The following is a 27,046-nucleotide window of genomic DNA, read 5'->3' as shown; positions in this document are numbered from 1 at the left end:
GTTTCCAAGGCTGGAGAATTCCAATCCCCTATTGCATTGGAGTTTTGTAAAGAGTTTGAGTGGAGACATTCTGTCTGGAGATGTATCTGTTCACAAACCGCCACAAACAGCACCAAAGTTTATGGAATGCTCATGCCTGGCGCCCTTCCACTAACATCACTTCGCGAAACAAGAACTGTCCAAAATTTGTGACGAACTTTACTTTGTGAGCTGGTTCATACCCATCCCTAATTATCACACCTGAAGCCCTGGCTCTGAGACGAACAGCAAAAGTCTGTGTTCTGTATATGCAGTGATCACTTCCAGGAAGTCACTGGAACTGCTCACTGTTTTTCACATTCATTTTATAACCCTAGAGTTGTGCTACCTTTTCTTTTCTTCATTCTGCTTTCTCAGGGATTAGATTGAGAGCTACCAGGTCATCTCTTTTTCTTTGAACTACATAAGGGAGTTTTAGTATCCTGCCTTAGGAAGGTTACTGATGACAGGATCTGAGAGACCCTTTCTCAGATGAGAGGAAAAATGTTGCTGCTTTCAATCTCTGTCATGGCAGGCATTCTGAGATTAGTGTCAAATCATACATTTACTTCTGTAGCACCTGATGGCACCTGATGGACTTAGCCCATGCGAGGAATGTCAAGGCAATTTTTAAATTAATTGTTCCTAATCTGCAGTTTGAAATCTTTATTTCATGCAAAAAAAAATCCTTGAGATTGAACTACTGTAATGCTCTCTACAGTTTGAAATCTTTATATTTACAATCTATTTATTTCATGCAAAAAAAGATATCCTTCAGATTGGAATACTGTAATGCTCTCTACATGGGGCTGCCCTTGTCTCAAATCTGGAAGCTGCAGCTGGTGCAAAATGCTGCGGCCAGGCTTTTGATGGGGCTCTCTAGATGGGAGCACATACAGCCTGTGCTGAAGGTGTTGCACTGGCTGCCGATAGCATACCGGATTCGTTTCAAGGTGCTGTGGTCAGGGGCTCAGAACCGGCTGGCCCTCCCGGGTCTTAAGGATGCGAGGCTGTCAATGACCAGGACCAGGGGTTTCTCGGTGGTGGCCCCATCGTAGTGGTACGAGCTCCCGGAGGAGATCAGAGCCCTGTGGGACCTTTTACAGTTCCACAGGGCCTGTAAAACGGAGCTCTTCCACCAGGCTTTTGGGAGTCTCCACCATCACCAATAAAGAACATCGGATGGTTGAATATGAGAGGGCCTTGGATTCTGGAAATTGCCATCAACAGCCTAATGGACAGCAACCACTGCAAGGATGATAAAAATGAACACTGAGCTGACTGAGCTGAGAACTCTGAATAATGGCTGCTACCATCATACAAACAACGACTACTAGCACTTTATTATGGTTTTAGAATTGTTTTATCTAGAGGGTAAGAGCTGGCACTCTGATGACTCTATTGTTCACTTCTGTTTAATTCTAATTGTGAAATAATGGAGGCTGTTGAAAATTTTTATATTATGCAATCAGAAGACGAGGCTTGAATAGCCAAGTGTAAGTGACTGATGCATCTTAGTATTTTCCTGTATTTATTTATTTATTTCCATGATGTTTTGTGCTTTCATGCCAATAAAGGTTTTGTGTTTGTGTGTGTGAATTGTTTTAATTGTAACTTATGTTTTAATGTAATTTATCTGTTTTTATGTAAGCCGACCTTCGGCTGGGAGAGCGGGATAGAAATTTGAAAAATAAATATATAAATAAAGTTGTGATTCTTTTTCAGGTTAACATTGATCATTGCATTTTATTACTATTTCACTTGTCACTACTTCTCAATGAATCTCATTCTGGTCACTCTAAGACCTAACTTTATATGTTATACTGCAGCCACATGTAGCATTAGCCCAATGGCTTCTTTTTCACTGCAAAAAGTACTTTGCAGCAGAGAGGGGATGTGGGAGAAGAGATACTTACCTTTCCCCAGCAGTCAATTGAATACAAGCCTTTGATTTAAAAGCAAACATAATTTGTGTACATTTTAGGTTGCTCTGTTAAGAAAGCAGAAGGTTGAAAACTTTGCAGGTGTATTTTTTAATGAACACTTTGCCTTAAGCAAAATAAATGCAGAAATAAGAAGTAGAAAAAATAAGTTGGAAAAGATATTTGGGCTATGGTCATACACACTAAATAATCCACTTTCAATCCTCTTTCAGTGCACTTTCCAACTGGATTTTGCCAGTTCACACAGTAAAATCCAGTTGGAAAGTGCACTGAAAGTGAATAATTTAGTGTGTGTGACACCGCAGCCCTAGTTATTAGGATGATAGGTGGTAGTTTGTTCAGGCATGTTTGTTATGGATCCAGAATATAAAGTCCCCTGATTCTAATAGGTCTGCTCTCTCCCAGGAGAGTCTGTGGCACCAGATTATTCTCAAAGGACAGCAGTCATCTTATGAAGTCTCTACATTTGTTTTTGCTGGTTTTATGGCTCCCATGTGATGAGTAGTTTTGTTTGTTCTATTTTTGTCATTATCATTTTTTTAAAAGATGTCTAGTGCTGAAACAAAGAAGTCCAGCTGCATCCAGTTAGATCATTATGGGCTCATAAACTTTACAGACAAAACTGAGTAATACTCTTTGGATTCCAGCAAAATCTGAACTAGCTGCAGCCATGCCATTTTCCTCACTGCTGTACCAATCTGGCCATAAAAATGGCACTTGAAAGTCTAATTCTAAGGGCCAAACTGGAAGCCAGCTCAGAAAGAAATCCTGGTCATTTCCAAACAGCTGCAAAAGTGCCAGGGGAAGGGCCAATGGAGGGCACAGGTTTGTAGCAGCAACATAGCAGATAGAAGAAGGTGCTGAATTTTCCTCCTACATGCTGATTTTCACATGGAACCTGTTCCCTAGCCACTTTCTATGAGCCAGGGTTTGGAGTTTTGTTTTGGAGGGAGGTTGTTGGGTTTTTTTTGCAGCTAAAATCAGCCAGGGAAGGTAGTTGAAGAGGAAAAACAAATATGTATGGGAAGAGCTCAGCTACTTCTCCTTTTTGCTGCTGCTCAACTGAAAATTATGCCCTTCCTCCACAGCTTGGTAGATATTCAGTGGTGATCTAGGATTCCTCTTCTAATTTTGGCAACAACAAATTCTGATACCTCCACTTCACTGCATCCATAGTGGAAAACCTGTGATCCTCCAGACCCCAGATGTCTCCAGCTATGTATATCTTCTACTTTTCTTCTTCCACTGCTCTGACAAAGGGAGAGGCTTCTCTCTGGCACGCTTCCAGTTGCCATATTGACTAGTCTAGAGGGTTAGCAAGAAAGGTTGTTTGCCATAGCTTGCCAAAAATAATATTGTGCTTTGGCTGTAGTGGAATAAACCACTACTTGTGCCTCTGCGATTTTAAACCTTTCCATGGGTTATAATAGAATTGTAATCTGGCATACTATTTGTCCCGGTTCCTGTGTCCCGAGATGAGACCCCCCACCCCCAGGGACGCACCCGCACCCCAACTCACCCCAACAACAGCCGAGGAACAGGGAAGGGATGGATCCGCAGCCCCTGAAGGAAGCGGGGCCCAGCAGCTCGCACACAGATCACAACGCCGGCAGGGCAGGACCCTCTCAGCGAGCACCACGCCAAACCCACCCCAGGAGCCGAGACTCCAGTCCCACTGAAAGAAAGCTGAGACCAAACGGCGGCGGTGCGGCCCCCGGGCCGCCGGCTCACCTGCAACCACACCCCAGAAACCCAGGGAGCGTCCGTGATTATAAACGAGGGCGGGGGCCAAGTTGGGAGGAGGGGAGGCGGGGGGAGGAGGGGTGGTGCCAGGACGGGAGAGGGGAAATAAAAGAGGAGCATTTCAGAAGGACTGGGGGGGAACAACATGCGAGGGAGCGAAACTGTTAAGGACGGCTAGAGAGAAAAGGGAGAGCAGTATCCTGTGCATGGGGCAGAGGGACAAAAGGGGTGCTGTTAACCCCGTCTCATGCCTATCTGAGGTCCTGGCTCAGCTCCCTTTTGCAGACCTCCTCTGACTCTCAGCGTTGCCTCATCCGCCGGGAAGCCAGGCCCCATGGCCGCGGGTGGGTTCCCCCCGAACCCCCAGGAAAAGCGTGTCACACTAAATGTACGATAGGCTATATTTTGATCTTCATTTTCAGTCAGTGCAAGACTGCTGTTCTTGTCATGTGGAGGACTGGGGAAAAGACCTGTAGGTCACCAAGTTGTTGCCGTTTTATGATAGTGGAAGAGCATCACTGGATCTGGGAACTGCAAATCCTTCCTTCATTTAGTAATTCAAGCTCAGTAATTCACTGCATTCTCATTTGGGGGTTGAAAAATGGGTTGTGCTTCTCTGTATGCTAACAGTGGAAGAGACACAAGCTGAGGAGCCCAGAGTGATCAAGAGCCACACAGGCTTTTAGGTATGTTGATGATATTTGTCAAACTTTCTTCCTTTACCCAGAAACATTTATTATTTACATGGGCGTGAAAGTCAGGACCTTAGTGTTTGAAAGAGGTGAATTCAGTGGGTCTGCAGATGCCAATTCCAATTTCTTAAAAATTGATTCATCAGTGATGAACCCAAAGACCTGTTAAAATTTCTCTGAATTTCAAATTTTGTTTTCTTTGCTATGTTAACTGCTACTTAGAAGCTGTCTGGTTTTCCTCTGTGATTTTTCAAGAACATGATGGAGCGCCATGTCCAAGTTGCCTTTTAATTACCATGTCCATAAATGCTTCTTGTATTGTAACCCACCCTCCATGTTTCCTCCTTCCCCCGCCCCGTTACAGGATATTAGTGTGCTTTCTGGTGCTCTAAATGAAGCTTTTTTCCCTGAGCCTTCTAAATTCCTGTAAGCTCAAGTTTCTTAAATGGAGTGTTTATTCCTAGTGGCAGTGGATTTATTGCTGCTTGTAGGATTCATGAGCTTCATTGTAGAGGGGATGGTCCTGATTTGTGTATTAGTCTGAAATTCTTCCTGAAAGAGTGAATGGGGGAAGGGGCAGAGTTGGGCTTATCTGCACTAAATCTGATCAAACTCAGGTGTTGTGGAAGTCAGCCATATGCCACCCCCTATATAATTTGTGAAACATTACCACTTAAGGCTTAGCATCATAAAAACAATCTCTTTAGCCTCTCATCTCTGCATTGTGCTTTGTAAGTGTCCCTTCCCTCCCACATCTTATTTTATTGGAGTTGGCTGGGGAGGGGGCTAATAATAACTATGTAGTAAAGTAGTCAAAGCTATTTGACCATGAGTGATGTTTCCTTGCACCTTGTTAAGTCACTTGCAGCAGTACAATGGAAAGCAGGTTCCTTCAGAGTCAGCAAAAACAGCTATGTCTGAAGTCCTTGGATGTAAATCAGTTTCATCCCATGGAAGTTAACAAGAGTAACACAGCCATCCTAAACAGTGCTTCTTCAGACTGAGAAGGGTATAACTGCTTAGGAGGGCACTGCAACTCTTCTGAACTGTGTATATCTGTGTGGGATATAATTTCCAACAAATGTAGCATATTAACACAGAGATTATTTTGCCCATTCAGAATAAGACTTTATGTATAAAGAGTTCCTATTTTTATATATATACCTTATCTCAATCTTATGGTTTATACACTGGTAATACACTTGCTCGACTGGCTTTCGAGCAAGGGAACCTTTACCTTTCGAGCAAGGGAACCTTTACCTTTACCTTTAATAAGTTTTAGCTTAAATTTCACTTAAGTTTTGTTTTGAATTGTATATCTAATTGCATTTGTGAATCAATTTTATTGTAGTGTTTCCTTTACTGTTGCTTAATATTTAGTAGTGTAATGGCCTATAACTAATTTTGAATGAGTGACTGGCTTTATGTTTAACTACTCTGCTTATCTGGTTTGGAAATCAGTGGCTGTATCTTAGTTCTGTAGGCAAGCTTCATTTATTCTTCACTTATAAATGATTCCTTTCTGTTGTGGCAAATGAACCAAGCACATGTGACATCCGATAAATTAGTTTGTGCTTTAGTCTTCCTGCATAAATTACTCCCATTGCACACTTCCTCAGTATCAATTTTGATAGCTATCTACTCCAAGTAAGCATTTTTCTTGCACATAATTTGTCATGGAGATGTTTTATATAGGATGGCTGGAGGGAGTCAATCTATCTTTCAATCTTGTCTCATTGTATAATGTTAGGTAAACTAATCTCTCTGACCTTTCTCCATTCCCATCTACACAAATGATGCAGTAAAATTTTCCAACTTTACAGAATTATTCTGAGGATTTATGTGGATTAAACATTTTGAAAAGGAGATTCTCTGTTTGATCCCATTTGTATCATTCAGAACATAGGTGGACTGAAAATGTTTTATAACTCCAAGAACTCTACTTATTCTGGAGGATACTTATGACGATCCCTTGAATGTGGAAAGTCGACATAGGAAATTGACTGGAAACTACTCTGTGTGGTTCTATATGATATGTAGGTCAGGATATGCAGTAGATTTGTTGTTAATATAAGATGGTTCAGACTAGGAGACATTCCAGACCCTGATACCTGGAGACAAAAGTTGTTTGCAGCTGTGCTGGTCCAAAAATCAAAACCCAGAAACAAAGCACTATCCCTATAATGCTTTTAAGAACTCTTCAACAGTCTTTTTTTTACAAAAAAACCATTTTATTAGGCTATAATAAACATAGTCAAATATAGATCACAAACTTTTGTACTAATACATCCTACCCTCCTCCCTTCCCTCCCCCCCGCACGGCTTCCCACAGTGCTCCAACCTCCTGCTCAGTTCTTAGATCTTCTTCATCGCCCTCTTTTATTTTTCATTACACATATCTATAGGTAACTTATCCCTCCCTATTTTAGTATTTTTTAATGTCTGTTAACTTTCAATAATTGTCAAAGCTAAATAAACCGTCCCTTACATCCCAGTTCTTTTCCAGATAGTCTTTAAGATCTTTCCAGTCTGCAAAAAAGTCCTCTGCTTCCAAATTATTGAGTTTCCTTGTCATTTTGTCCATTTCAACCATAAAAAGTAATTCCTTAATCCAGTCCCCAACTTCAGGCACTTTATCCTGTTTCCAACATTGAGCATATGTCATTCTGACCGTTGTGATCATGTACCACATCAATGTCCTTTCTGCCACATTAAACTCTTCCATTTTAAGTCCCAAAAGTAGTATTTCCGGTTCTTTCTTAAATTTACATTTTACAATTTTTTCCATTTCTGCATGTATCTCAGCCCAACACTTTTTTTGATTTTTCACAAGTCCACCACATATGATAAAATGAGCCCTCTGCCCTTTTATATTTCCAACATTTGTTTCACATATTACTATTCATGTTTGCAATCTTTTTTGGTGTCATATACCATCTATGCATCATCTTATAACAGTTTTCTTTTAAGTTATTACACGTTGATATTTTCAACAGTCTTTATGTTACAAAATGAAAGAGAGGTAAGTGGGAGCAGAAGATGTTTCAGGCCATGGCGTTAAAGCCTGTTTTTGCAAGCATTCCTAAGCTTAATGCTGGCAGGTAAGTAGATATGAAATAGTGCTGTTGGAAAGCCAAGGAGCCCTATTTTGTTCACTCCTGAGCAAGTAATATGTAAGGGATGCTTTGCCCAAAAGCTGCATCACGAACTGGAACTTCTGGGTGAAGCTAGGGAGGGTGAATAATTTGTACATCAGTTTAATCCAGGTAGGCAGCTGTGTTGGTCTGAAGCAGTGGCACTTTTAAGACCAGCAAAAGTTTATTCAAGGTATGAGCTTTCGTGTGCACACACACTTCCTCAGGTACATTGAAATGTAAGTTAACAGTTCTGTTCAATGTATCTGAGGACGTGTGCATGCACATGAAAGCTCATACCTTGACTAAACTTTTGTTGGCCTTAAAGGTGTCACTGGACTCAAAATTTGTTCTTGTATATCAGTTTTGTTTCTTTTCCACTTTTGAAATCAAAGCCCATTCCCAGATCTGCTTAGGTTTCTGTTCTTTCTTCCCTCCCAGTGAGGTTTGTGTGCAGGCACACATTTCTGTGCCTATGTTTCTTTTTAATCCTCTTTATGCCTTTCTCTTGTACCCTCTGTTATCTTCTTTGTTGTGTTATTTTCTGGGTTCCCAGCATACTATACTTGTGGGAAATGTTGTTGCAATAGAGGAGTTGCTCACTGAGAAATGTACATGGGAGTCTGAAATTTACACTTGCCTTGCTCTTTTTTTCTCACTAGCCACAAAATGATTCATGTGATAATCCTGATCATCCATCCCTGTCATTAGGAGACAGAAAGCACTCTTTTTCTCATTTTACTATTTTGTCTTAAGGAACAAGTCAGGCCATAGTAAAGTTTTTCACAGCAAGGTCCCTCTTCCCATAAGATGCCCTTGCATAGGTTTGAAATTGTAGATTAACCTCATTCATGGAAGTTCCTCACAGGTGAGATGGTATTGCATCCTGAATAGATATAGTTGAGAGGATAGTCCGCAAATAAAATAAGTAATTTTATTCCTTCGGTTGTATGTTTTCATGTGAAGACATTGTGGAAATCTCTTCAGGAAGTCAACCTATGTATGTAAAAAGTTAATGACATATCTGATAAAAAATTACTAAAACAATAAACATCACAACAGAATTTATGATAGATGCCAGAAAAAACAACCTGACTTTAATTTTTAATTTGCTTTAGACTGGACCAGAGTATGGTCAAGGAATGAACCCCATTAGCCGTCTAGCTCAGATCCAACAAGCCAAAAGGGAGAAGGAGCCAGAATACCTTCTTCTTTCAGAAAGAGGGATGCCTCGTCGCCGGGAGTTTGTTATGCAGGTATGTTTACTTATTATATTCAGGTGAAGAATGTGTGTGTCCCTTCTGCTTTGCATGCAGAATGCCCAGTTCACTATCTGACATCTCTAGTTAAAAGGATGTTGCAGTTGGTGATGTAAAGGATCTGTACCTCTGACCCTGTAAAGCCATTACCAGTCAGAATAGACAAAACTTATCTTGGGTTAGTGGTCTTCATCACTATAAGGCAGCTCCATATGTTCAACCCTGAATTAAAAAAACAAACATGGAGGTGTCTTACAAATCTGAATCTCCTATATAAAGTTGCAAACCTTCAGATCAAAAACACTAATATATCATTTGATGATTTTTAAAAGAATGTAGAAGCAAGAATAAGTATTCATGACAGATTTTCGAGTAATATATGGAAAACACAATTGTGCCATACTACGTTGACTTCAGTAAAAGAGCTCAGTGCCAAACTCATCCATAAAGAATGCACAATGCTTTGTTAGATCTATAAAATGATCTTCTCCAAATTGTTAGAAAGGTTGGATTTATATAAGTGAAATCGAATTGTTGTAGAGGTTTCAGGGAAGAGGGAGCATTTTGTCACTTGTGTTAGAAGTACTCTTATGTACAAACAACATGGAAAGAAGTGTTTACTGAAATCAGTACAATTATACATGTATCCAGTGCAGTCAAACACTGGCATAGCTCTATAAGGATTAGACATTTTTTCAAAATAGTATTCTTAGAAACTGATATGCTTTTTACTAACAGCACCAAACAAAACATTGTCCAGCAACTAGTACTTTAGAGTTTAGCAAGTAGCATGGATGGAAAAACTGATATTTCAGGTCAGATTGGCAAGAAATTTTGTTCCATCGAACTAATTTAATATTTTAATAAAAGATGGGTACTAACTATTTTATAGATACAGAATATTATTATTGGTTATTGTAAATTATTCTGTTCCTTTGAAAGGACGCGATCCAGCCGTAGATAAACCCTGTTAATTCTTTCCCAGAAGCAATAGGACTTCAAAGTGCTTAAATTAGAAATTTGTTTTTCTTTTCAAAAACTGAATCTTGCATTCTATAAATGTGAGCTGCTTTGGGGCATCTAGTCAAAAAGCAAAAAATAACAGAAATCAAATAACTATTATATTTGGTTATACCTCTTCATTGCTTTTAGGTCAGTTGTTTGTAGCCATCATAGTTTATATAACATACTATTGTATTTTCAAGTTTCACACTCAAATCATATCATTTTGTCTTTCCATATTCCCAGTAGATTTATTGTGGCCTTCAGAAAGTAAAATGTCTTTTGTATAAAGTTCTTAAACTGTGTTTTCATTTGTTTTAATTGAATGTGGAAGTAAAGTATCCAGAGATAATATGTTCATTTTTATCTGTCACACAAAGAGCAAGTTTAGATGTGATGAAATGGATCCAATTACTTATGCTGACCGTTAAATAAACAGAAGAAAACCTCTGATGACATTAGTTGGTGTTCTGTTCCCAAAGTTAATTTCAGAAAGCTTTTTCTTTGTAGTCAGACCTTTAATCCTTGATAGATGTTACAATAATACCTAAGCCACTTTTACAGGCCTGAGAAATAGCAGTTAAGAGAATAGTATCACACTTAATTTTATTTCGTTCACATTCTTAAAAACCATGATTAGAGAGTTGTGTTTCATTGCATTTATACAATTCCATGTGGTATATTCCTTCAATTAAAAAAATAGAAAAGTAAAGTTATAACATTTATTTTTTAAAAAAAAATGTACCTGGATTTTCTTATAAAGAAGAAAATTGCTTGCATTTTCATTCAGTATGCACTTAGGAAAACAACCATCACATTAAAATAAGTTCTACACATTTTCGCGAATGAAATACAATCTTAATTTTGTTTCCTTTACTAAGTATGTTGCACGGAGAGATAATTTGTACATTTAAACTCAGGAATCCCTTGTCCAGGTGAAACACTCGCTCTGCTACAATGCTCAGGCTTCATGAAAGAGTAGCGTAATGGCTTCAGATCTGTAAGAAATTTGCAAACCCCATTGCTGCTTGCAGAGTCTTGCTGTAACATCTTGTGGGGGTGCTACTTTTTAAAGTGAATATGTGAGGAGATAAAATAAGCAGCAACCTTCAACAGGTTGAATTGATTTTTTTGTCATTCCTGATTTTCTAAGGGAAGTTGCATATTCTTTAGAAAAAAGACAGAAAGAAATTGCGGTTCAGGATAATGGAAATCAGTAGGCTGTACATTTGCGGATATGTGCACAAAGAAGAAAGGTGTTTAGCGTATCAAAGTTTTTTCATGAACTCAAAGATTTTTCAAAGGGTTTTTTTCCCCCAGAATAAAATTTACTTGAAGAACATTTGTTGAATTTTTTGTGGCTACTAAACTTGCTTGATCTAACCACTTTACATCAATGGCTTTTATATACAGTTATAGATATTTATTTATTTATTTATTTATTTATTCAATTTATACTCCCTGCCAAAGCAGGCTCAGGGCAGCTGATAAAGCATAAACATGGCTCTAGATGCAAAACATAAAAGAAAATTCCTTAGATTTTCTTTTCTCTGTGACTCAATAGCAAAAGGCTAAAAAAGAGGTTTTTTTAACAGCGCAATCCTGAATAGAGTTCCCTTTTAAATCCATTGCAGTCCATGGTCTTAGAAGGATGTAACTCTGATTACAATTGCACTGTTAAAGGACCAAGTTTTAATTACTCATATTTTTTGGTCTGTTTTACTAGGTCAAAGTAGGCAATGATGTTACCACTGGAACAGGCCCCAACAAGAAAATAGCAAAAAGAAATGCTGCTGAAGCCATGTTATTACAGCTTGGCTACCAGGCATCTTTGCCGCTTCAAGAACAGGCAGAAAAGGTAAAATGTGTTCCTGGTAGAGGAGGGATATTTTTCATGTGATCTCAACACATTGTTTTTTGCAGAACTTCAAGTACATTTATTTAAAATATTTATATGCCTGTCTTTCTCTTGAGCATCTTGGGATCCAAGTAAGTCCCAGTGCAGTTGCTCACAGTTTGTTGGGGGCTATAGTCAACACCTGTTTACAGGTCTCCAAAAGGGTCAGGTCAGGAAGGGCTATGCTGCTCAAGTGTGACAGCAAACAAAACTTTGTTCTCAGCAGATCAAATGAATAAAATTGCAGGTAAATGCTTTCTATTAAAAATGCTATTACACTGTTTGTGAACATCTATTCATGCCCTGTGAGCATTTTTTTTTAACATTTCAGGTCTGTAGGTCTTAAAAGTCAGAAATGTTAATGTCACTAACACTTTGTGTCAAAGAGCTTGTAATTTCATATCAGTTTTGGGGAAAATGTAACTAGCCTTCACCTTATCTTCATCTATAGGACATCTTCTGTTATTCTAACACCAGAACTTTATCCAAGGTGTTTATATTTTGGAAACCAAAACAGAATGCCACAACAGATACAATCAAGTACGCATAATCAGGGATCACATTAGGAATGAAAATTTCTGGAAATATTTGAAACTTGGGGGTGAAACCTTTTTCTCCCTGGAGAAATAAAGGAAATGTGAAGGAAAAATGAAATCTCTGCAGTATTTATTTCTTGTTTAATTTAAAATATTTTATTGCTTTAACAACATACAAGCCATCACTTATAACTTGGCTAGCATATCAAATTGTACCCTTTGGTATACTTATAAAATGTAAAAGAATAAATTCCTTCAAGCTCCACAAAGTCGAATTGCAATTATACCCAGTGCTAAAGAGGAAGCTGCAAATTGCTGCGCCCTGTGCTACTTTAACACATATAGCTTAGCTTTTGCTATTTGAAGCATAGGAAAAAGCAAAGGTTGAAAATATTTACTTATTTATTTTGAAAAATTAAATGTTGGTTCACCAGAGCCTAGCTCAAGGCGATTTACAAGATGATAAAACAAAACCATGAAAACCAAAGCCATTAAAAGCAAGTCAATGCCGTTAACACATGACACTCTAAGTATCAAGCCAGGAACATTAAAATAAGCCAGAGGATTGTAACAGCATAAAATAAACACTGAACCCCTAAATGATGCAGATTAAATGTCTAGAAGCAGACCATAAAACATTTAAAAGATAAAACCCTTTAGTTAAAAGCCTGGATGTTGAAAAAAATGTTTTAGCCTAGCACCTCAAAGAAAGTAAGATGGATTTCACAGAGGGCATTCCACTGGTGAAGTGCCACCACTGAAAGAATCCTGTCTCAGGCTGCTGCCTGCCTTGCCTCTGAAGGAGGGTGCACAGAGAGCAGGGCTTCAGAACAGGATCTTAACCGGCAGGCTGCAAAAACATGAGTGGAGATGGCCCTTGAAGTATAGAAAACACAAATTAAAAGAGAGTGTATTATTTGGACAGAAACAGTCTTATATAAGGTCATGCTGTTTGCTTCCAGTGTTGTATACCCTATGGACAGAAACAGTCTTATATAAGGTCATGTTTGCTTCCAGTGTTGTATACCCTGTAATTTGCCTTCAGTCTCAGTGAGAAAGGGGGGCTATAAATAAATAAACAATTGTGGACAAAATTAGTCATGTTTAAACAATATTTGTAGTCTTGTATTTGTAGTCTTGTACATTTAAGCGTTCCGTGCGCCTTGGTGTTTAGTCATGCCGGCCACATGACCACGGAAATGTCTTTGGACAGCGCTGGCTCTTCGGCTTTGAAACGGAGATGAGCACTGCAACCCTAGAGTCGGATTCAACTGGCTTTCGAGCAAGGGAACCTTTACCTTTACCTTTTACATTTAAGCAATTTATTTGCAGTGTTTTATACAACGTAATTTGCTGTAAGTCTCAGTGAGAAAGGCTGGCTATAAATAAGGTTAATAATAAATAAATAAGTAAACAATTGGAGTAGCAGTACATTTGATATCTATAACTTTGAATTATTATCATAAACATAGAATATTAACTGTGGACAAAATCAGTCATGTTTAAACAAGAAATATAGTTCTTGAAAGTATAAGTATAGATGCATTCTAATGCTATCTATTCTCTTACATAAAAACGAATGAACAGAACTGAACCTTATTTCCAGAAGCATTTTATTTGTTCCAAAAGAAATTCTTTCAGTACTTCCAACTGCTGTTGGAAAAATTGTTTAAAAAGATGTCGGTGGGGCACAGAACTGTTCTCCTCCCAACAACCAGTTCTGGACTACAGCATTTTAATGTGTGCGGACTCTAATCTGGGAGAACTGGGTTTGATTCCCCACTACTCCACTTGCATCTGGGTGGATGACCTTGGGCAAGCCAAATGATAAGAGCTGTCCTTGAAAAAGAGCAGTTTCTGTCAAGAGCTCTCTCAGCCCCACCCACCTCACAGGGTGTCTGTTGTGGGGAGGGGAAGGGAAAGGAGTTTGTAAGCCGCTCTGAGACACCTTTGGGTAGTGAAGGGCGGGGTATAAATCCAATCTCCTCTTCTTCTTCTTCTTCTTTTATGGGATTTTGCCAAAAGTTAGTATTAAAGCATAGTCAGACTAGTTCTTGAACACTAGAAGAAGAAGAGATTGGATTTATACCCCACTAGGTATTGTGGTAGTTACAATATAGAAGAGCTTCCTATGTGAATTTCCTTTGACCACCCAGTGAATTTATTTCAGATGTTGACCATCCCAGTCCCCTCAGGCAATTTCATAGCATTTGTATGTCTTACAGCATGCTGCCTCTTATGTTCTTGTTTTATTTTTGTCAGCCAAGAGAGATTAAGGGGTGGAATGGCCAAAATGTTGGATACCCTGAACCAACAAGTAACAGTAAGTTCCAATTTTATATTAATTTTCTTTTCTCTTCAGTATTTGGTTAATCTAAACTGTGAATTTTTAGATTATTACAAACAGTGCAGAACCAAATGGGCATGTATTTAAGTTCTGAATATGCATTTGTTTTATCAGTGTACATGAGTGATACTCCCTGTGGCACTCATAGAGAACCACATTCCTATAAACCAAAAGGGCCAAATGACCGTTTTTCTTTTGTCAGTGGCTTTCTTTTGGCATATTGAAGATGGTTTTATTTAGGATAGCATTTGATTAATGTAGTTTTTATTTGCTGTTTTAAATTGTTATTTTAAATTGTCATTTTTATGTAGTTTTATGGTTATTGTTTTGATAACATTGTAAGCCACCTTGAGTTCCATAAAGTAAATGTTTAAAATAAATAACTGTCCTTTTGTGTAACAGCCATTCTTGACAAGGGACTTTCAGTTCAACACAACAACAGCCTAGACTATCTCATTAATATGACTGATAAATACTAATATTTAATACACACCCATGCATGTCTGTGCATGCACAGAGAGTAAGCCAAGATAAGGCACAAACAAGAATTCATAAAGAATATATTTTCTTTAAAAAATTGTCTGCAGTTGAAGACAATCCTTAATCAGATGTACACTGGGAGTTCTGTACATAGAAGAGTCCCAGTGACAAAGACAGACTATAAATTAAAATATTTAAACTTAATTCCTAGTTATGCACAGGTCTAATTGGTACTGCAGCATGGTGAAGAGAATGGGCTTAAGTTTTCCTCCTGCAGATTTCTCCCTGATGGTGCATGCAGGTTTCATCAGTGGGCAAGCAGTGAATCACTGGAGTCTTTTCAGGTGTGGAAAATGGCTCAGGGGGAAAGGCTTAAGCCCCATCTCCCCATGATAGGAATCTGAATTGGACCCACCCATGGTGGAAAATTAAGTTCCAAGCACAGTACTCACAGTGCATGTCTCACTGAAAGAAACAGGGCAGATACACGAGGGACACAAGAACTCTGTAATGTTCAGTTCTTCCATACAATACAGCCACTGGCAACCTGTGTGATATAGGTACAATTTAAAAAAATTATATTAGGTGAACTATTACCGTCAAGCTTAAAAATTACCCTGGCAGTAATGGTTATAAGCCAACTCTTTGTTATTAATAATAGAAATAGGTTGATATAAAGTGAACTGACCAAAGGGTATCTAGCAAGCTTCATGGCCAGATAGGATTTGAACCTAAACCAGCACTTTAACCACTATACTACACTGGCTGTGATCCTTAATGTAAGAGATAATAATAAAGTACCTGCTCTTTCGTCTCAAAAGAGGATATCAGGCAACTCTATAAAGTTGGCCTTGAGAGACCTCAACATGAATTATGACTTTCAACCACTATGTGGCTGTGGATTGCATGCCGGCCCAATTTTAAGACTGGCAAGTCCATATGCATAGCTGTTCTTGGCATAGGACTTTCACCCCAACACATTAGGATGCTGTACTTTCTCATTAATACTCTTTACCTGATAGTGCTAATAGTTAACACCCACCCACAGAGTAAGCTAAGGCACAAACAAGTGTGCATAAAGAATATATCTTTAAAAAGATGTATTTGCCTCCATTAAGGTAATATAACAGCAAGATCTCAGAATGAAGTGAAGCATACAGAAAAACACTCTCCTGCTTCCACTACGTACTGTAGCTCCCTGAACCACGCCCCCTCCCCAACTTTTTCTTGGGGATCAGTAGACGTTTTTATACATAACTGGGGACAAATTAAGGGCTGTAGTGAGATGGTGAATTGATAGCAATCAGCCTGTCCTTCCAATAGAAATGCCCACCCATTGTTGGAAACAGGCTGAAGAATATACAAAGTCAGTATTCCTGTGGTCACTTATCCAGAAGACTCATCACCTTATTGCATGTTTGTTAAGTTTTACTTAGGAAACTTTGGTGAAGGATGTTTTTCTTTTGTCTTCCAGTCTTCCTTTAGTAGTCCTTTAATCCCTTTCATTTCATTTCGCAAAATGTCCTTTTCACATATATATGTCATAAAAGAAAAAGAAAAAACTCTTATCTCAAAGTGCTTGTGTTTTCATATACAGCTTTGGCACAGCTACGTGTTCATAAGCCTCGTTTACTACTGGTGCTTTGGGGGCAAGAGCAGGGAGAGGCTTTGGCCTCCTGTGTCCTGCTTATAGGTTGTCTGGAGGTATTTGGTTAGTCACTGTGAAAAACAGAATACTGGACTAAGTAGACCTTTGATCTGATCCAGCATAGCAATTCTTATATCTTCACATAATCTCCCTTTACAGTTTATCATTATATATCAAAGCACTTTTCAAAACATGATTTTGTTTAAAGAGAACAAACAGTATATAAGGTAGCAAAAATTAATCCCATCTCTGGCCAGTTTTCCTCGGTGAATGTTTTCCTCAGTTCTGCATTAGTATTATAAGGTAAATAAGGGCTTGGGAACACAGTATTTTCTTCATAGTATATAGTCTACTGTAAGAGGACCTAGCTTTTGTATCCCTTGAAGCTTTCTACGTTGATGGAAGAAAACCACATGTGCTCTCTGAACATCTTGAAAGAAAGGCAGGATGAATGGGTGAATAAATAGATAATCAAACCCCTGGGAGCCCTTATTAAGTGGGAAAATGAGGTCATTGGATTAGGCCCTGATCTTAAAGCAGTTATCATTGCTCATGACAGGATCTGATCAGTCCAGTGATATGCACTTATGTCATTGTTCTAAGGGTTGATATGATGTTGAAGTTTTGACTGTCTGGATCACAAGTCTGGTTGCTGTGCAGAGCCAGTATGACTGCTGTCGCAAAGAAAGATGATCACTTATATCTTTAGTTCTTTGTTGTGTTCTTGCATGTTATGAAATTTGTAACTGAAATGAGTCCAAGATCAGTGTTTCTTATGCTCTAATCACTCTGTAGGGTTACTACCTTTTTAATGGGCCTGTGATTTAATGTTATGTAAACCTATTCAGAAAAGTAATTTTCTCCTAGTAACATCTTAAGAACCATAGAAAAGAATCATTATGTTCAAAATAGTAAGGTTTGAGTGAATCCTGAATTAGAAAAGCTTTTGAATTTCAAAAGAAAACTAGAGCATGTAGTTCACCAAAAAACATTATATTTGTATACATCACAATTAAATTCTTTCTACATCTGAGATGGCCATGCAAAAAAAAAAAATTAAAATGGAAAAACATTTTATTTCAAAACACTTGTTTTTGTTTCCTAACTCATTTATTACTCTGGACTTTCTGCATGAAATCTGGAACTTTGTTCCTGAGGAGTCCATCTGCTCCTGCTGTTTGTTCACCATCTGAAATCATAATCATCTGTTTGTGACACACTAATCATTTTCGCAGTAACTAATTGTGATGTCACAAACAGATGATTATGATTTCAGGTGGTGAACAAGCAGCAGGAAATCGTGAACTCCTAAGGAACAAAGACGAATAAGCATGGAGAAAAACAGATATTCTTGTCAAAGTTATTTTTTTCAAATCAAAGTTTGTAATGAATACAGCTCTGTTTTCTCAGAAAAAAAAACAGGTAGGAAAACATCATAACAATATTAACCTGTGATTACTGATATCCCATAGATATAATTTTGTCACTATATAAAGAAAAAATAATACAGGGAAAATTGTCAGAACATGTTCATTTACTTCAGTTACTATTTTTTAAGACAAAGTACATTAAGACATGCCTTTAGGAAATCTCTGTGTTGTAGATTTTCATTTAAATATGAAACACATTTATTAAAGGTTTTTAGACCTTGTGCTAAATAATGTTGTGCATTCTCTCTTGTAAACCCCTATATGTTTCTTTTGATCCAGGACAGGGAATGTTAGTGGAGCCCTCCTGTGGCTAATATAACACTAATGGATGATAACGGAAGTCATTTCAGTTTATTTAATAAAATGTCTTCTTTATGTTTTAGATATGCTAAAATCAGATCTGGTGTGCAAAGTTCTATTATACTTTATAATTTTAATATCTTCTTAGTATACTGTTGATTTCCCCATACCCAAGATCTTATGGGTCTGTAACTGGACCAGGTTAAATGTATGCCACAGAAATAAATTCAGAATAAGCTAAAATATGGTTCTCAGTCTTTCCAGTGTTACTTTTAAATTTCTGGAGTATAGTTGTGAATATGGATTCTGTGTCATTCCTGGTCTTCTGTTGAACTGGATTACTGATAATGTAATAATTTGTGTATAAATTATATTTAGTTCAGTTGTATATTTTGGGGCATATTTAAGCTGCTCCATGTGAGGCAGATTCTTGATGCTCCTCTCCACCCTTTGTACTGGTTCTGTGACTGGAAAGTGTAGCTCACAGAAAGGCTGCATATACCTAATGGCAAGCACATATGGGACCAACTGAATTGTGTTTTCTCTTGATAATTCAGAAACGATATGCTTTTGGACCTCAAGAAATCCAAATATCACCAAAGCACTAATCTGATCCCATGACCAGAAACATTATTGGTCTGACCCTTTTTTTTTTTTTTTTTTTTGCTTCTTAGAGACCAGAGTTCTTATGGGCATGAATAAAAGCTTGGTAGAGTTTTGGACTAACTTTTAGGCATAGTCAAGGCAGTCAGCATGAAGAGCAAATGTCAGGAAAAGGAGGAGAGTAAGGAGAAGAATGGACTATTTCAACCAAAGTCTTTGGGCCAAAGTTCTTTCTTTCTTTTTTTTACATGCTAGTCAAGCAGAAAAGCCATATCTATTCAGGACCGAATAGGAGTTTTTCAGTACTTGTACATACAGGTCTCTCACTCTTTCTCTCTTTGTGATCCATTCTGATGTGCAATTGCATTTCTATATGTTTACACTTTCCTTCCTTCCTTCTCCTTTGTAGGATGGTAGAGAATAGCCTCTTTCCAGAAACTTGTGTACATAAACTTTACTCAGTTTTTATCTGCTAGTTCATTTCTGTAGTGCCCACAGTTCTTGAGGCATTAGTGTTGGGTGGTTCTTTTCTTTACAGCATAAGCTAGCCATAAATAGGTAACTGTATCGCACTGTATCTGGCATTACACTGATTTACCTTGCATTGGTGGGCTTGCCCAGGCTCGTAGCTACAGTGGGGCATCTCGGGGCCAGGCCCTCTGACTTACTACCCAGGCCTCCTGACTTCCCATTCAGCTGGTTTATTTTATTTTTCTCGTGTGCCACAGCTGCACCGAGCCATTGCCCTGCCCTGCCTACTGGCAGTGTACCTCTGGCTGGCTGAGGGCAAGGCACACCACAGGGCATGTCTGCTCCCTACTCCAGCCCTCTCTCTTGCACACACTTTGTAAAACTTTTACTCTCTTGTCGCTCTTGACACAGTGCCCCCGACTTATTTAAATGCCCCCTGAAGTCAAAAATCCTGGCTACGGCCCTGGGCTTGCCTAACATTTGAGGTAGTATACGTTTTGATGGTGGTGATGCAGAATCTTTGTTTGTGAAATAGCACCTTCAAATATATCATTTATAAGACCTGTTGTAATGATTATTGATGGCCCTCCTGGATTTCCAGTTGAGGAGCTGCTACCATTAACAGTATGCTTTTTGACTTGATCCTACTGTTTGGTTAGTACCTAAATGCTTTTTAAGAACTTTACGAAACAATCTTAGCATAGTGGATTTATTTCATATTTATTTTCTGTTATCAGAACTACAGTGTACTTCATCATGGTCTTCCCTGTCCCCAAGACTTTTAAAATCCAGCCAGTGTGGTATAGTAGTTAAGTTTCAGGCTAGGGTCCGGGAGACCCAGGTTCAAAAACCCACTCAGCTATGGAAACTCTCTGGTTGACTTTACGCTGGGCACATTCTCTCACTCAGACCTACTTCACAGTGTGGTAACTGTGAGAATAAAATGGAGAGTGATGCTGAAAGCCACATTGTGTCTTCATTGGGTAGGAAAGTGGAGTATAAATATCTAAATAAATAAACAAGTACTTGTCAAGAACCCAAGCCTGGGTCCCCCTCGGTCACCACTCCTTTTGCAGGTGAGCCGTACCCAGATCTGTGGGTCCTCGAGCGTAAATGCACACAAATAAAGTAGACCTTTGTAAAAAATGTATAAAGGTTTATTGAATAGACTGAAAAGAACCAGAATATTACTATGCAGCACAGTCTCCACTGCTTAGCAGCAAAGAAATAAAAAATCTAACTTTCTAATACATTCAATACTTGGTATTAGATGGCACACCTTAGAATGTAAAAGTCCAAGCTTGAACTTTAAGTGTTCTCTACGCAGCTGTCCATCATGATGTAGCATAACATAGCAAAAGAATACTAGCATAGCAGAATCACAAAGTTAGTATGGCTTCCCTCTGGCACCAGGTGGTCTCTCAAAACCAGTCAGGGAGCTCTCTTGGTGGAACTCTCCAGAAGATGGTAATTCCCCCCTCCCATCTAGTTACACAACTGGACACAGGTTCTTGCAGTTAACCAATTACCATATTCTTGAATCTGGCTTTGAAAGAGACAGGGCTCTGCTGGTAGCAGGAGCTCCTTTGCATATTAGGCCACACACCCCTAGTGTAACCAATTCTCCAAGAGCTTACAGTAGCCCCAGTAAGAAGGGTGTGTGGCCCAATATGCAAAGGAGCTCCTGCTACCAATAGAGCCCTGGAAAGAGATAAGGATGGTATCAGCAGAAAGGCCCAATTACAGACACCTGTGAGCCAGAGCAGGCCTGCTAATCATATTAACCTTTGAGGGGAAATCAGGGTGCTTTGCCTTACAGTACTAGAAAAATACTGAAGAACCAATCGTGATTCAGCTGAGGAATTCCATGTACATGTCACTTACTGAAGGCATCTCTGGTATAAGTCAGGTGGGCAGTACCTAAGTCATATATAAGTCAGGTGGTCATGAAAGTCTTAGTCATAATTTGTCTCAGTGGGCTAATGCTGATCAGTGAGAAATGTAACAGACTCATTAGCTGATCAGAATTAATGAAAAATATTGAGCACAATGCACAACCCAACAAAGTCACATTAAAGCAATACGCTCAAGAAGATATAAAAACACATAAAACATGGGCACGGAAGAAAATGTGCATAGTTCTACTGCACTTCAGGCAAAATAGCTATTGATACAGAAATGGGACATTACATGCACCAGTTGTAAATTATTATATAGAATTGGTTACATAACAATAAAATATGTAATAACCTAAACTCCCAAACTGTCCCAGCCCATCTAGTTGAGAGCTAAGCAGAATCTTCGAAAGTCCCCCTGGATCTTCACCTTCTTCTAAAGCAGTTTGCATAGCAACCTTCTTCCTCTAGAGTTCACATAAAATACCGTAATCAAAGCAAAAGAACAATATTAAATCCAGAATGAAGCAAATCTGTTGAGCAAACGTAAAAGGCTACACTGGGAATCCCCAATCTAGCACCCATGGTGCCTGCCAGTACTTTTCCTGATGTTCACCAAGTATTTTTAGAAAGTAGGCGGGGCCAGGTGGAAATTCCTCTGTTTTTGATGTGTATGATCTAAAGCAGACAGGGGCTTTATGTAAAAGCAGCTTTCCCTTTTGCGTGTGCATTAGATTCCTGCCTACAAAATGAAGACAAATATTGCTAGATGAGGGTTTCTTAGCCTAGGGTTTAAATATATATACTTACTTTGTGTGCATTGAAGAAAATATTTTTAAAAAATATATAAATGTAAAAAAGTAGCCAACTAAACAGAGCTTCTGCCTAAAATGTTGAAGAGCTACTATCAAAGTTATGCATAACCTCACTCACTGAGATTATGTGGTTGGATTCACCTCATGTGGTAGCCATTTTGTGATTGGCTCCACCCCCTGTGGCAGCCATTTTGGGATGCACTCATCACCCCTCATGCTGAAAAAAGGTTACAGACTCCTGAGCTAAACCAGTAAAGCATGAAGGGCCTACAACCAGCATTGGGGGGAGGACTCAGTTTGGGTTACATTGAAATGTTAGAACTAGGGATGGGCACAAACTGGGAAAATGTAGGTTCATGGTTTGTGGGGTCTCACGAACCATGAACCTCCACATGCCTTCCAGTTTAACAAACCAGTTTGTGATGTAGCACAGCTTCCGGGTCACCACTTCTGGGTGACTTTGCTGCTTGGATGTCACTCACACGGCACACAGCTTGCAAAAGTCATGTAAAGGTTCTTTAAGCTGTGCCACTGCCACGGTGCTACTTGCAAGTGAACTCAAAAGGCATTTAAATGCCTTCTGAGCAATGCTCCCTCTAAGCTGTGGAGTTTTGTGAGCAAAAAATCTACTTTCTGAGCTACTGGCATTAAAGTTGTGAGCAAGCAATTTGGCTACTGCATAAATTTTTGTTGTGGAGCCACCTTCCTGAGCTAAGACATAAATGTGTGAGCCAAAGGCTAAAAAACTGTGAGCTAGCTCACACTAACTCATCTTAGAGGGAACACTGCTTCTGAGTTCATGTGCGAGTCTCACCGCCATGGCAGTGCAGCTTGGAAAAGGCATTTAAAATTATTGTGGTCTCTTTAAATGCCTTCAAGCCCTGCTGTGTCTGCCGACACGGACCACACAAACCTACCAAAGCCATGGGGGAGGGTCGTGGCAGCAGGATGGTATGAACCTTGGTTCACAAACCATGAACCAGACCCAGTTCATCACAAATTTAGGTTCACTAGCCTGTTTGTACCCATCTCTAGTTAGAACTTCAGAAAGGAAAGTATGACTCTAGTGTGTTCTGATCTTTTATACACTTTTTTATTGATTAGTCCCTCCTATCCTTAGGAAACTTGACAAGTTTCCCCTGCTTATCCAATTATTTAACCACTACTTTGGGGGTGATTCAGTGTGATCAATACTTTTCATGAAACTTTCCTTTCAGCAAAGAATCCCTGCCAGTTGTCCATCCTGTCCATGCAGGGGTGTGCTCAATTTGCTTCTGCTTCAGGTTTATTTACAGCCAAGACAGCCCACCTCTGTTGTTTCACTAGGTAGAGTGTTACATCCTTGTCTTCAGAGCCTTCACCAAATCTTTAGCTCCTGAGATCACATGGTTAGTCTGCTTACACTTACAAAATGTTTTGGGGGGTTTTTTTGTCTGTCATAGCTAGGCCTCTAACAAGCCAGACTCAGGGTTTTACAGAATAATCAAACTGGACTTTTGGGGGGTTCAAGAATCAAGTTTAGGGACTGGATTAATACACAGCCTGTGCCTCTTTGTGAATGGTCTCTGACTGAGCTTTGTTGCTTTCAATGGGATAATACTTCCATCGGAGTGACTGAGTCCATGGTAGATGAGTCTAGGTGAATCCAGATAAAATAAATACTGAAAGTATTTGAGATGGCGTCAACAAAAGGAGAATAAGTCTTGAAGTTCTGTTTGTAGTAAGAGGGTTACTGTCTGACAGCGCATATTAACAAAAAAGACAAGACCATTGGGTCTTTAGAAGAATTCATTCAAGTAGTGGTGAATTAGTTGTGAAAAGGCTGTTCTGATTATGAATGTTCTATAGATTCTCTGTGTCCCATCTGCAGCTGACAAATGTGATTACATCATTGCATTTTTCTATTCCTTCGTTCACAAATGTTCCTGAAGTTCTAAAAAGGAAAACTCTTCTTACATGTAAATTCTTCAGCATTTCCTGTAAGCTGAACATTAGCAAAAGCAGCAGTAGTGTAGTCTTTTAAAAATCCACTTATTGAGTCATTTTGAGAGAACAACATTCATAAAGTGGTATATAACTAATTTTAGCAAAGAACTTTCTTTTGTATTCCTTGCATCTACTATGACCTTTATTGAATATCCCCTCATTCTAACATTGTGGGAGACAGAGAGAGAAAGGAGTTGTCCATATGATGCATAATTTTATAAGCAACTGTTGTGTACCTCCCTAAGTGTATATTTTCTAAACTGAAAAGCATAATCCTTTTATACTTTCCATGTAGGAAAGATGTTCTGATCTTCATGACCATTTTTACTATGCCTTTTCCAATTCTTAGAAAAGGGGGAGAACTAGAACTTTGGAAGAGGGATGACCAGAACTGTACACACTACTCTAAATATGCCTACACCATAGATCCATATACTACATACTTTTATTTCTCTTTATTTCCTCATAATATCTACTATAAAAATTTGCCTTTTTCATTGTTGTTGTACACTGAATCAATGTTTTAATTGAGCTATAATCCTCAAATCTCTCTTTTTGCTATTCCAGACCACATCAGTATATGTATGTACTTTACCCTTACTTGAGATTTAGTTTCCACATTGTTGCCAACTTACCCAGTTTGGAGAGGTCATTTTGAAGCACTTCACAGTCCATTTTGGTTTCCATCCTAAATAATTCATTGTAGTCTACAAATCTGATAGTAACAGTGCTCCTCTTCAATTCTAGATCATTTATAAACAAATGAAAATAGCACCAAGCGCCATCAGATCCCTGGAGAACACCACTGCTTAGCTTCCTCCATTGTGAGAATGGACAGTTTACTCTAATGTTCCTATTGTAAGAGCACCTGTCCTCTTGTCCCCATAACTGCTGATCCTAGTAAGGACCTTTTAATGAGGAAGTTAGTTAAGACCTTTTGGAAGTGCATGTACATAAGATCTGTGCTGGACCAACAAAGAGGTCTAAAAGGCCAAGATAGTTCCCTTATCTTGTTTCTTAGCACTGGTATTCAGAGTTTTAATAACTTTGTATTTGAAGGCTCTGTTTAGTTATCATGGCTATTGGCTATTGACAGGTTTATATTCTTTTAATCTATCTAATCCCTATTTGAAGCCATTTATGATACTGACCATTACTACATTCATGGTCTCTGGTATATGCCATCTGGAGTTAGAGATCTGTATTTAACCACTCTTTTCAGGAAAATCTGGGACAGAAATATGCACCCACTTCTTGTAAGGTTAAGACATTTGCCATACATCTTCCAAAGTATTATGCAAATTTATTAAGCATTTCCACAATCTCCCTATCTTTTTAGTAGTCCTTCCACTCCTTTGTTATCCTGGTAGGAGGAGACACAGACATCTTCCTGGCTATTTCCTTCTTATGAGAGATATTTAAAGAATTGATGTTTGTCCAATTTCCCCCCGCAATATGCTCCTTAAGATCCTGTTTCAGATGACTTACCATCAACTTGTATTTCTTTTGCCAGGAACAAAATCTAACTTATTTTATGATATATGAATTAATAAACTGTAATTTGAGATCAGCTGATTATTCAAACCATGGTTTGGGAAACCTGGTTTGCCTTGTTAACGAACCATAATTGGTAATAATGCCAAGGTATGGAGATGTTATCCCATTTGGTAGAAAGTAAAACATCAGCTCTTGCTGGTGATTCATTAAGCATACCTTTAGCCTCCCACAGCTTGTGTGTCAATGCCTACCACCCAGTGCTTGCAGATGTTTTTCTGTATATTTCAGGTATTAAACCATTTCCCATTGTAAGAGCAAATAAATGCAAGGATCATCAGACCAAATGATTTAACTGTTGAACAAACTTTATTATGTAAAATAGTGTTTTGTATACATTTCAAGGAAAAACCAATAGACAATAGTGAATGGATTAAGAAAATGTGGAAGGAGTATAATCCTCAGCAGAAGGCCAGAAGATGCATAAATGTACCGTACAATTAGTACAGCTGAAAAGGTTTCCAATCAGGTTGTCTACTTAGCTCCACCATATCCTTGGAGTTGCTATCAATTAGTAAGAAGGCGTCATAAGGCAGCAGTGGTGTTACTTTGCCAACAGTAAGACCTGACAAAGCAGTTTGGGAACCAAAGTGAGACAAAAAAACCTTGAACAGCAGTGTTTTAAACCATATCTTGCACCTACATTTAAAATACAAATGGAGGTTGGTGTAGAACTGTGAAATCTAAATTGAGTGTAACTGTTTTTCTTTTATTTAAAAAAAAATTATTAAATTTTTTAACATATACAACAATAAAACACAACAATCTTAATGAGATTTTTTCAAAATAAAGTCGTGATATACAATTGAATTATTGTAAGAATATAGAAATCACTCAAAATTAACAATGATAATAACTAGCAATAACAACAATTTGTTTAATACGAAATTATATCAATATATTTTTCAGGGAGGGTACAACTCTTGTTTTCTGAATTATTAACAAAATCAAAAAAGGGAAACCATTTTTCCAAGAATATGTTCTTTACTGTTAAATCCCATACCTTAATAAACCATTGGCGGATCGCAGGAGCTTTGTTAAGTTTCCAGGTTTGTGCAATCAAAGTTTTTGCAGCGCTTAATAAAAGTGCAGCTAACTCCATTTTTAATTTAGTTAGCCGTAAAGAAGGCCAAACATTTAAAAGAATAGATCACAATTAAGAATTCTATTGATCAGATCTATAATTTTGGACCAAAATTTTGCAATGATGGGACAATCCCCCAACAGTGTTTAAAAGAACCTTTCTCTCCGCAACCCTTCCAACAAAAAGGGGCGAGGAGGTATAAATATGAG

General features: G+C 38.4%; 1 protein-coding gene across 5 annotated transcripts in view; it reads left to right on the top strand.

Moving 5' to 3' along the window:
- The window catches only part of STAU2 (staufen double-stranded RNA binding protein 2), a 241,275-nt gene that overhangs the window by 74,662 nt on the left and 139,567 nt on the right, over window positions 1–27,046 (top strand). For all 5 annotated transcript variants that reach the window (XM_015416212.1, XM_015416213.1, XM_015416209.1 and 2 more), the window contains 3 exons: window positions 8,649–8,786; window positions 11,518–11,649; window positions 14,487–14,547. In XM_015416212.1, coding sequence (XP_015271698.1) covers window positions 8,649–8,786; window positions 11,518–11,649; window positions 14,487–14,547 — 331 coding nt within the window. The remainder of the gene's footprint in view (window positions 1–8,648; window positions 8,787–11,517; window positions 11,650–14,486; window positions 14,548–27,046) is intronic.

The sequence above is a fragment of the Gekko japonicus genome, unplaced genomic scaffold (genome assembly GCF_001447785.1).
Source record: "Gekko japonicus isolate JY-2015 unplaced genomic scaffold, Gekko_japonicus_V1.1 scaffold520, whole genome shotgun sequence".
Lineage (NCBI taxonomy): Eukaryota > Metazoa > Chordata > Lepidosauria > Squamata > Gekkonidae > Gekko > Gekko japonicus.
This window is presented reverse-complemented; position numbering and strand designations above follow the sequence as displayed.